Raw genomic sequence first — 12,163 nt, forward strand, 5'->3', positions numbered from 1 at the left:
TCTCGGTTTTCTTTTTCCACGAACGACTTGAGGAGCAGCGGGAGCAAAACAACGGAACGCTGGATGGAAGGCGGCCGATGGTCGAAGAATAGTTGTTCAACTTCGCAGGAAGTATGCTCGGAATGCGAAGACTTTTCACCGCTCGCCGGAAAGAAAGAAATCGGCTAATGTGAAAGAAAGGGACCGGGAAAGGAAAAGTAACTTCGCTGGATGTTACCGAACAATTTAATATCGGACGTGCCAATAGTATTCGCGGATCTTCACGCTCCCGGAAATTCCGAATTGATCTTTCAACGCTGTCCACGGCCTTGAGACTGCCCATTTCGCGGTAACTATACAGGGTGCTTACAGATTTATATGTCCCGCCCCGTATAGCGTGATTCTGTGTCTCTGAATAGGTGGAGTTCTGTTAAATAAATGGACCCCAAAATTGACCTCGACCCTTCTTCCAAGGTCAAAAATTCTTTCATTGCATCCTATAATAGTCATTACGAAAAACGAAAGTCTTAAAGGTCTCGAGTCAACCGTTCTCTTAGAAAACGACTTTAAAGTTCCGTAAACTATTTATTCCATATGTCTGCAGGGTGTCCCCAAAATGGTATAAAAAGGGAGGGGATGATTCTACATGAGAAAATAAGTAGAAAATGTACAATACGTTTTTTTCATTTGACCCGTCGTTTTCGAGAAAATCGACTTCAAAACTCAGTCAAGTTCGCGTGCCTAGCGTTCTTAAGAAGTAGAATTAGTAGGTCATGATCAGACACGTCAGACCATTCCTATTCAATAGCACGCGTGTTCGCGTGCAGACAATTGAAAAAAATTTGTTGTATATTTGAATGAATATACTTATTCGTATATACACGTATATTATGAATCACCCCCTCCGCGTTTATATCATTTTGGGACACCCTGTAGACATATGGAATAAAATAGTTGACGAAACTTTAAATTCGTTTCATAAGAGAACGCTTGAGACTCGTGGTTCTTTTGAAACTTTCCGATGAGTACTATAGGATTCAAGAAAAGAATTTTTGACCTTGAAAAAAGGGTCAAGGTCAATTTGGCGGTCCATTTTTTTTAACAGATCTCCGGCTATCCAAAGTTGCAGAATTGGGACACACTTTATGTACCTACTCCCAATAAGGTGTTCGATAACCGCGACCTAGGCATAGTTAATATCTCAGCTATTTTCGAACGTAATTATTTCTGAATAATTTTTCGTGGAATGATCGTTACGGGCTATTATCGGGTCTATTGAACCGATTCCGTTTCTCGCTCAAACTGTGATTATATTGAAAATCAAGCAGCTTGTTTATTACGAGTGGCGCGGCAGAACAAGTAGAAGAGCCGCGATACGGGTCAGACCGAGCTCCGGTTATCGTCGCGCTCTCGATATTTTTAATTAAATCGCTGCCCGCCCGATCATCAAGCACACTTATCTGCAATCCAACCGCGTTCCGTTTTCGATGCACAAGAAATTATTAAAAATCTAGGACTGCTGGAGTTCCCTTTTTTCCGTTGAAATCTTCCCGCATTCAGTGAACTGCAGTGCGGAGCATCGCTGCGATGACGTGACGTGGTTCTCAACGATTGTATCTTACACTCACGTTTCCCGAACACTCTATATTCTGTAAAAATTTGGTATATTTATTTTCAGTATGAATACCTAGTGCCGACGAGACTCCTGGAACTGAATATTTTATTCTGTGAAAAAAATTACAATTTTCAAATGAGTAACTACATATTTTATCACACATTCTTCTACACGGTTTCAAAATATTTCATCCAAATTCTGACTTCAAATATGATATACTGCCGGCTTAGCGTCACCTAATTCAATATATAGTGCGCCTCATTGGAATAGTTTTTTTACGAAACAGTAAATGTACCAGACTAATCTGTGCTTTTTCATAACACACGATTATAAACCGAATTCTGGACTTATAATTAAAAATAATTTATCTTTGTCAAGCGATAAAACGGTTAAATTTATCTTTTTCAGTTCGTGTAAATTTGTTACATTTTTTACACGGTGAAATTAATTTTTTAAAACTCTTATTTCTTGCAAAATAGATTACGAAGGCGGTAATCTGCATAACGAGTCGCAGCGTACTCAACAACTTCACGTCTCTTATTTAAACGAACAAAATATGAATTTTAATACCGAGGAAGTCTTAATTTGTTGCAACAAGGATACAACTTTAAATTCGGTGCTTCTAAATTTTCGCATAAAGAACGATTTTCAAATATTCAAGGCTCGAAATCATATTACAATAGTTCTGTGTTTTTTAAATAACTTATAGCAACAATTTACCATATGATATAGTGATTTTCGAGTTACAGTATTACGGATAAATTTCTGCCGAGACAAATTTTTTGTTTTACTATACTGTTAGTTAAACGATGTTATAGAACTTATTCAATTCGATTATTACTAGCAATTGATAATTAAATTGAATACAAATCAGATATCATTTCATGATTATAAACAAAAAATCTATAGGGCTGAAGAATTTTGAATGCTGCATAGTGGAGTATTTGACCTGAAAAGCTGGCCAAAAATATATTAGCATTATCTCAACTGTAGTATAGTAAAAGTCCTTGGATTCGTCTTGACTATGAAGTCAAAAAGATTTATTGTCATTTGAAATGTCAATGTGACCTTGACCTTTTATAAAAAAATTCTTTTTAAATTTTGAATATTATAATTTGTAGTCGATAGAATCCTAATTAACTGTCATTTGAAACATAATTGTATTTGATTATCAACAGTTGGAATTATAAATATATTAGCTGGAAATTTCGGTTCTTCGTAACAGTTATTCGAAATAAAGTAAAAAAGATAATATGATTTCAATTTTCTAATTTCATTTTAACAAAATTTTTTTTTAAATTTGGAATATTTTGTAGATGATACAATTAATTTTCGTTTGAAACATTTTTGTGTGTGATTATCAGAAGTTGGAATTATAAATATAATTGCTGGAAATTTCGGTTCTTCTTAACAGTTATTCGAAATATAGTAAAAAAGATATTAACATAATTTCCTTAAGACACCTGAAAATCATTACTGAGCGTTTCAGAGAAGGATTGAGAGGGACGCATGTACTACACAAACTTTTCACTTCGATGAAGTTTAATAAATTCATAGGTAAATATATGACAAAAAAAAACAAAATTGCTACACTATTTAACTATCTTACCAAAGAAAAATTCTTCGTTTTCGACAAACTTTTTGAAATCAAATTTTGGCCAGCTTTCCGGGGCAAATCCTCTCAAGGGTGCTCTGCTGTGCCTCATAGACGCGGCGAACGAGCGATACGGGTTCCAACACGAGACTTAAATAGTAAATTAGTCGAGGAATTCCATTTTGCCGCGCGGGAAACGTCATTTCCTGTGCAACAAAGAAGTCCTAATGAAATCTGTTCGAATTGAATAGCTCAGCGACACCGAGGAATTAGTAGCGGGCTCGTCTCTTCGGGGTAACAGGAAACGGTCGTTCTGGTAGCAGCAATGTATCTGCTAGCGGGAAGCGTGTAAGTTTCGGGTAGGTCGATAAATCGCGAAAGAGATAAGCCGGAATGCTACAGGAAATTAAGGTCTCGGCTCGGTTCGACGTCCCCCAAGTCACTCTTCTCCGGCTTCGGGTTCTGAGCCAGTGTCCTTCCTCTCTGGCTTTCACCTTAGCCCTCGGTTCCCACATAAAGCCGGCATGATTAAGTGCATGTTGTCGAAGAACGATCATATCTCTCTCGTGTGGTTTTCTTCGCGGTGGACCTCGCTTCCTCTTCTTCTTTTTTCTTCTTTTCTTTCCGTCTTCCCTCTCCCACCCCTCTTGAAAAGACTCCGCACGGGGAAGCCCGATGAAAATGAAAGGCCTAGACGTCGTCCCCCTCGGTGTCCCGGGGGAGCACGCTGCGAAAAGAGGGTGGAAAAATATATATATATACATATATATACATTGTATATACATAAATGCATATACACGGGCGCGCGTGTGGAAGTGTAAGAAAATATTCCGGCGAGTCCTCGTATATATGCCACGAGACTTTTCACGCGACATTAACTTTGATATTTGACCCGTTGATATATGGGGGATGATGATGATTATCGTTACGCATCCGTCGTACGGGAATTCAGAGTCTCGTAAAATCTGCATGGTCCTCGAGAAAGATGAACGGAACAGACATGGCAGGTCGGAGATTCTGTCGGGACGCAGATAAAAGCGCGAGATATTCGGGGGATTCTATCGAGAAAGTAAAATGTTAGCACTTTGACGGCCGCCCGGCATCACGTATGCGTGACTTTTCTCAGATATCGGGCGACGTCACGCGAACGTGATTTATCCACAGTTTTATCGCACCAGATTAAAATACAGTCGACCCTCCTACGACACGGTTTCGATGTAACACTGTGCGAGAATTGCGACAGTCCTCTTACAATGCGGCATTCTCGTAACACGATTTTGTCTGTCTAACCAAAATGTTAGTTTGTACAGAGCCATTAGAGACATTTAAGGCTATTTAAGGCTATTTAAGGCCATCTAAGGCCATTTAAGGCCAAGGTTGAATGGCTCAGTTGCTATCGCTGACAGAAAAAATGGTGTCAGACGAAATTTGCTAGGTTTTGACGCGTAGAGGACATACGAAGGTCAACTCAAAGTAAAATATTTTCTATCGCTGTTGTCTTGAACGATCTTGAGTGACCTCGAGTCGAAGGTCATCGTATCTATTCTAAAATGCCCTATCAGATAGTACATAGAAAAATATATCATTCTATTTCCAAAAAAAATTGAGTTTGAGAATATTGGTGTGTTACACTGCCGATACAAAATAAAATGAGCGAGAAAATACACGTTTACTTAAATATTGGTTGTAATAAATTCACCTATAAGACCATCAGTGATACTGATTGGTAAAATATGTTAGAAAACTTATGTTAAAAGATTTGAAAATGTGTTGTGTGTTCGTGAGGGTATTGTAAGAAATCTGTGTCCTGCGAGACTAAACTATTCCTGGGAGATTCTTTACTCCGCTGTTTACACACGACTGACTTTTTCCCAAATGCATATTCCCACCAACCCCTCTGCGACACACACACACACACATATATATACACACGTATCCCGATAATACTAAACAAATCCTGTCGAAATAGCTACGGACACTTCATGGGCCAGCAGAATCTCTGAACTTATTCCTATGGAGGACACGTTTCAACCCCTATTCCCTGGTCTGTGTTTTACATCCCCTGACAGTACGGTCTACACTATCGCATCTTTAGTCGTAACGCTTTAAACCTCGATGTTGTGTCAAACTTTACACTCCTTATTTATGGAACACTTTGCTTGTCTTGGAGGTTAAGATGGTACGTGGTCGTAGTTTCAAATTTCCATCCCCAACCCTACGGTATTTGCGGTCGTGCTGACAAACACGTAGGAAATTCTATTCAAAACCGTCTAAAAACGTCATCGAAAAAGCCATTCAATATTGAATGTCCAAGGTTCAATTAAGTAATCATTAAAGTCTCAAATAGTTTTGTTACTCGGTCTCTCATCTCCCATTAATAAATTGCAGCGTGTTCTATAAATATATATGACATTAATTTATAACTGTATGAATTAAACAGAGATTCATTTCCTTTGTCAAAGGCGCATCAAGTTGAGGGTTAAACTTTACCTTAGGAAACCAGATATTTATAACTTTTTTTTATGCAATCCTGTAGATTTTGGCGAGAAAATTAGATCACTAGTTCATAGCATAGCTACGTCTACGTTCGGGTTATTGAGAACATGGTTAATACTTCCAGGTATAATGTGCTGGCACAGTAGAAATACTAATCAAGTTGATTACATTTTTTAATTATTTCTGTCAAATTTTCAGCTTTCAGTGCCTAATAGACTTACAGAATAAAAAAGACGTCACAATTTTAAGGTTAGCTTAATCTTTCGCGGAGAAAACATCGAAAAATCGGATTTTATTTTTTTTTAACTATCACGCACCAAATTGTAAAATCTGAAAAAATTCATGAACAATAACTATAACAATATATCGGTACTGTAGAAATATAGATTTTGTATGTCTAGAACTTCCACGTGAAATCTACATTTTTTCGATTTTTTGAGGTATTTGATTTTTTACAAGCAGGATTTTCAATTTAAAATTCTGAAACGAATAGCAGAGTATGTATTTGGGTGCTTGACATGTCCCAAATTTTTCTTGGAATATCTAAACATTAATTGGGGAACATAGGCCAAAAATTGATTTTTAGATTTTACCCCATAACTACCCTCCCGATCGAGATATAGGGTTGAAATTGTACATAGTATGTTTTTTCTTGATGCCCTATCGAATAACCCATCGGCCATATAATTCGACTCAAGGGCACTCTTGACCTTCTTATCCGGATATGCCCTTTACTATGTTTTTAAAATACTCAAATCTTTAATGAACAGGTGTGCCCTAAGCATTTAATCGTCCGCAGTCTGGTCATTGCGAAAGCTCTTCGCACATTACTCGCACAGCTCCCATAACCCTTTAACTTGGCCAGTGCTCGCAAACATAATTAATCGCTTCGAAGCGCACAGTTTGCCAATTCATCACAGCCCGGAGGAATCATCGCGCGGAATTCGGTGATCCTGGAACTGCGCGCATCGGCTTCCGATTGTTTGTTTCCATGCAACATTAATTAACTACCGTATTCTTGATATTTAATTACACGGTCCGGGCCGATTTACAAAGGAAGGGAGAGAGAGAGTGTTTCCCCCGATATTGGAACGCGTATTTGCGAGTTGAATTGTTGCGCCCCCGGTGCCCGATAATCTCGTTAACGAAGAGAATGCGCGGTAATCGAGGAGACAGCGTTTGGAAAACAATACGCGCGGCCGCGTTAATGTTTCGAGCGTGGCAGACGCGCGCGTGTCCATCTGCTCCCTTTCCCGTCTGAAATTAGGATACGGAGTTGGCCACTTACGGACGGACACTCCCAGTTAATTTCCGGCTGTAAATAGTCGATTCGTTCCCGTCTAGAATGTCCTCAATCCCCTGTTGATCGATCGACCATTTCTTTCCATTTCCATTCCGTCACTGCCGAGTTTATTTATAGGGCCGTCGAGATAAATCTGCATTTTTTCCCGGCAGTACCACAAATCAGATACGGATAACAGGGTGTCCTAAAAATGTTCTATTTCCTTGGAAGGGATGATTCCTGACGCAATTTGAAGTAACTTTTTCCTTTAGGAACATGTTCTTCGCGGCTCTGTTAACGAGTTATTAGCGAAAAACACAGACCAATCAGAGCGCGGATACAGCTGACGGATTCTGACTCAGCCAATGCCAACGCGCGATCTGATTGGTCCGTGTTTTTCGCTAATAACTCCTCAATAAAACCGCGGAGAACAGTTTCGCAAAGGAAAGAGTTACTGCAAATGATCTCAGGAATTATCCGTTTCAAGAAAGTGCAACATTTTTGGGACACCCTCTATAATTTATGTCAGTCTCGCGGCTAAGACCTTCGACTTGGTTGATAGAAACCTAATCAGTACAATTCTATCTTCACCTTTCATTCTTCCATTCATCCGCTCATCACTCTCACTCCTATTCTTTGTTCCCTATATCTTCTATTTAACACTAAACCTACCACGGTCAAAATGATCAGTTTTCTACTTCACAATTATTGAAATTTTAAAAACGTTTTCATAGGGAATTACTGAATTGACTTCTTTATTTAAGCACGTATTATAATGGAAATCGTACAAAGTTTAACTAAATTTAATCTTCTCCCTTCTATAAGACGTTTCACTTTTATATGATTTGTGTTTGGTAGATTTAGTGTTAAGTGTACCGTTTCTTTCGATATAAGACGATGGCTCGATGGCTATATTAAATATATTCATAGAAACTTAAAATAACTCAATCTTGATTAAACCACTAGTTTGCGGATTTTATGCATTTTTAATAAAAATGATAGTATGCAAAATAGAAACATCATTTATAGAATATAAAGTTACTGTTGCATTGTTTTCAACTGATTAGAATGATTATCAAACGAAATGCAGTGTTTACTGTATATATGTCCTAAATGCCTAGCCGATAAAAGTCCCAGAACTATCCCCACTCCCGCGGGGTATACCTCATGAGTGTGAACCTAAACATAACCAAGAAGGTCAAGAGACCTCGGTCGCCTAGGAGTGTAAGGTCACATGGATCAAAGAATATCTCCTGGCCGATATATGTCCGCGGCTAGACCCATGTTTTGGACATATATCGAGTAAACACTGTAAATTAGTCCATATACGTGAAGTACATGTTAATAAGTTTGAACGTGTTTGTCTTGTTACAGATACGCGATTGGCTGACAGTTGAAGAAGAGATGTCACGACAACAGGCTGTGGTTGTCGGCGACGTCGACAAAATCATGCAGATGATCGACAAACAGAAGGTAAGTCGATTATCCATAAATCTATTGATCTGGTTTCCAAAATATACCGACTTAATCCGAAGTGGTTTATTCTTCGTAATACCACAATGACGAAGCCCGTATTATATCAAATCAAATATTAGTGGAACAGGTGATAGCCGAGGGTTTCATCCCGATTGTTGCATTGACTTTGATCCCACCCTAGACCATTTCGATTCGCTTCGGTCCACCTCACAGGAGAATATATCAGGCTTTCATGCGCCACTTTTCAAGAAATGGTGTTGGAAATATTTCTTTAAGTGTCTCACTTTGAGTGTAGGATTGAGTCGCGTAAAAGATTGAAAAAACTATTATTTAAAATGAAAGTTGTTATACGAATTTGTATATTTTTTATTATATTTTTAATATCGTTTTTACTTCGTCACGATGAAAAATACTTAGGTAATTTATTAATTATAAATAGACTGCGGATTTTATGCATTTATGACAAAAATGAGTAGGTGTAATTCAGAACAGTGTCAACATTAGAAGAATTTAAAGATACTGTTATATTATTTTCAATCAATTAAACATAAACAAAAAGAAATTAAATTTTTATTTCACCCTGGTTTGTTCAGATAGAAAGTTTTTATTTTGCATAAAGATCCGCAGTCTAGTTATTAGTTGTTATGTTATATGTAATTTATTATGTTTCGGGGAATTATTGCGTGCTACATGCCGTTAATTGCCTCTCAACAGCCAGATGTGTTACAGGTAAAAATATTATACAACCGTTATAGCGCAGTGTACGAAACATGGAACACTCTTGTGGCTAATTTTGGCTGCACGTAATCAACCGAGAACCGTGTGTGTTACTTCAAATTATTGAGGTTGAAGTTCCCGGCACTGTTAAATACATATTTCGTGGTTCTAAAACGAGCTAATAGTACTATAACCTTCAAGTACTTTCAATACTATACTATATTTAAAATAAAAGGATTATCTGAAGATACCGGTACAGCAAAAGAAGTATAGTTTCGACTCATAATTAATTAGTTTAAATTTGAAGGCATTACTGTATCACACTCCTTCTAAATAATTATTTGAAACATCATGAAAGGTTACTGCCAGTTTTTTTTCGGTTCCAATTATTTCCAATGTTTTATTTAAGCAATCAGCGTTTTGCCAAATCTATTTTATATCTGCATTTAATATTTGGAGAATGTACAATTTCGTAATTTACATCATTCTCACAATAATTACCAAAACATTTGACAAAGCGAATTTCTTATCACTTTTCTGCGGATTTGATGAACTTATGAGAAAAATGAGTAGATGAAACATAAAATAGTGGAAATATATATGAAAACTCTTAAATTATTAAAATTATTAAAAGAAGAAATAAATGTTCATGCTGTTCCTGTTTCTCGCAATCGATGCACAAAATGTTTATTTTGTATACAGATCCGCAGTCTACTTATCACTTCAGCCTGAATACTAGTAATGAAAAAGAAATATTTATATAATGCTTTGTAAAAACTATTTTTCACGAAACATTTTCACAAGTTATTTTTCTTTATGTCCTTTTGTCAGATTACTTTGATCTTTGCCGTATAGTCCCACCTTTGGTCTAATTTTGCTCCATTTTCTTGATCGCACGGTACATTTAATTGAAATATCACCGCTTATCTACAAACGTAAACTACAAAACTCTTATCACGTCGGTTATACCGACGAAACCGACCGAGCACTCCTGCGTCGATAACGCTGCGATCTGCAATATCTACGATGGTAGAAAACAGAAATGGAACTTCTCACCCTTGTTCCCTCCACAGGGTAAAGTAAACAGAACCACCCTTGCCTTGCAGTTCCCTGCAGTATCGTTCCCTACATTTCACTTTAACTTCCGAGTTGGGGGTTGGGGGGTTGGGGATGTGATGATGTCGTTTCCTCGAATTTCTACGAGAGGGCGAGGGTTTCTGGGTTACTGACCGGGAAAACCCTGACATTGGCATTGGCATTAAGGGACCAATGAACGTTGCCACGCCTTCTCCTGTGCGTCGACTATACATTGTTGCTTCTCGCGCAATAGTTATGCTCAGACTATTGATTGCTCGAGCGCGGGGTTCGTGGTCATCCCTACGTGCACCCCTTCGGCGATTTGCTTCCGAATTTTCGAGGATATATCTTTTGTGTTCAATTTTGTTTTTGTTCCGATAAAAGAATACGCACGTTCTTTTAATACTTCATCCGTAAATACAATGGGACGGATTTATTGGAGCTTCGATTTGTTCATAACTACACTGCGGATCTTTGTGGAAAATAAAAATTGGTCGGATCGATTGCAAGATACAGAAAATAAATTTATTTTATCTTTAACACTAAACCACCGCCGGTCGAAATGACCGGTTCCAGATTTTTTATTTTACAATTGCTGAAATTGTAAAGATGCTTTCGTGGGAAATGATTAAATAAACATATTTAGTGGAGCAGGCATTATAATACGAACCGCACCAAATCCAAATATATTCAATCTCCTCATTTTTCTAAGACAGCATAGATTTAGTGTTAACGATCTTAATAAATTGTTTTTGCCATAAATGCATAAAATCCGCAGTCTATTGACAACTTTTATTGAAGTCAGGGTGCTTCCTGAGCCAGTCGCGCACGTTTATCTCTCGCGTATAAATGCTCGTTCCGTGTGCGTATTTCGATTTGGTCGATATTCAGGCATTTCCATAAAAATTGGTTAGGTATGGGTAGTTTTTTTCACTTTCGAAATATTGTACAGGACGGGCCATTTAATTTGGAACAGATAAATATCCCAAAAATGATTTTATGGAGAAAGTGTTCGGGACAAAGTTGTAATTTTCCGGGAGTCACATGTAGCGATAAATTAATTTTTTCCAAGGTCATCAATATTTTTCTAAATGGAATAACATTCTTTTCACAAATTTTTAAAAATTTATTCCTTTCCAAAGGAATTAAAGGACGATTTCTTTTTACGCCGTGCGTTTCACAAATGTATGTATTAACTTTTGCAGAACTGCTTTGCAAAATCGCTCTCGTGGAGTAGATTGTAAGCTAATTGAATTTCTCGCGTTTAATTTACTTACGAATGCAAAAGGACGTTTTAATGGCGCCATAAACTTCAATAGACATAATAAAACATCCTTCTGTGTAAGCAAAACTTTGTAATCTTTCCCGGTTGCCGGGAAAGCGGTGCATTGTTGAACGGTGCTCGCTCGAACGAATTAATTAAGATTGATTGGTAGCCCTTTCGCGACCTCTTCAACGGCTTTACGCCAGAACGACTTCGTCTGTCTGTCTCGCGTGTTCCAATCGATCCTTTCTCCGATTCGAGAATCGAACAGGGGAACAATTATCCACGGTGATATTTCAAACTCGACGAGCATATTGCTACAGTAAAAGGCTTCCATCTTGATGGAAAGTCGGGTAGTATTTCTATCTTCTCTGCTTCATCCGAGACCGAGGAGAGATTGATAAAATCAGAGGAAATCGCCTAACATCGGGCTGCGCTTAAAGCCGAATACTTGTATTTTATTCAATAATTGATACCTAATGAGAAAGATTTATCCCTTGAGAAACACGAGGAAAAATCTATACGATCAAAGAATCCAGTAAAACCAATGAGTTTTATAATATTCTATGATCAAAATGATGAAGACAATAAAAGTCAAATGTTAATATTAACACTAAACCTACCACGGTAGAAATGACCGGTTTTTCATTCCACAATTATTGA

At 37.7% G+C, this 12,163-nt stretch overlaps 1 protein-coding gene across 11 annotated transcripts in view; it reads left to right on the plus strand.

The window, feature by feature from the left end:
* Positions 1 to 12,163, plus strand: part of LOC143358660 (dystrophin, isoforms A/C/F/G/H) — a 930,016-nt gene that overhangs the window by 185,745 nt on the left and 732,108 nt on the right. For all 11 annotated transcript variants that reach the window (XM_076795970.1, XM_076795971.1, XM_076795965.1 and 8 more), the window contains one exon: positions 8,341 to 8,439. In XM_076795970.1, coding sequence (XP_076652085.1) covers positions 8,341 to 8,439 — 99 coding nt within the window. The remainder of the gene's footprint in view (positions 1 to 8,340; positions 8,440 to 12,163) is intronic.

The sequence above is a fragment of the Halictus rubicundus genome, chromosome 11 (assembly GCF_050948215.1).
Source record: "Halictus rubicundus isolate RS-2024b chromosome 11, iyHalRubi1_principal, whole genome shotgun sequence".
In the NCBI taxonomy this organism is placed as follows: Eukaryota; Metazoa; Arthropoda; class Insecta; order Hymenoptera; family Halictidae; genus Halictus; species Halictus rubicundus.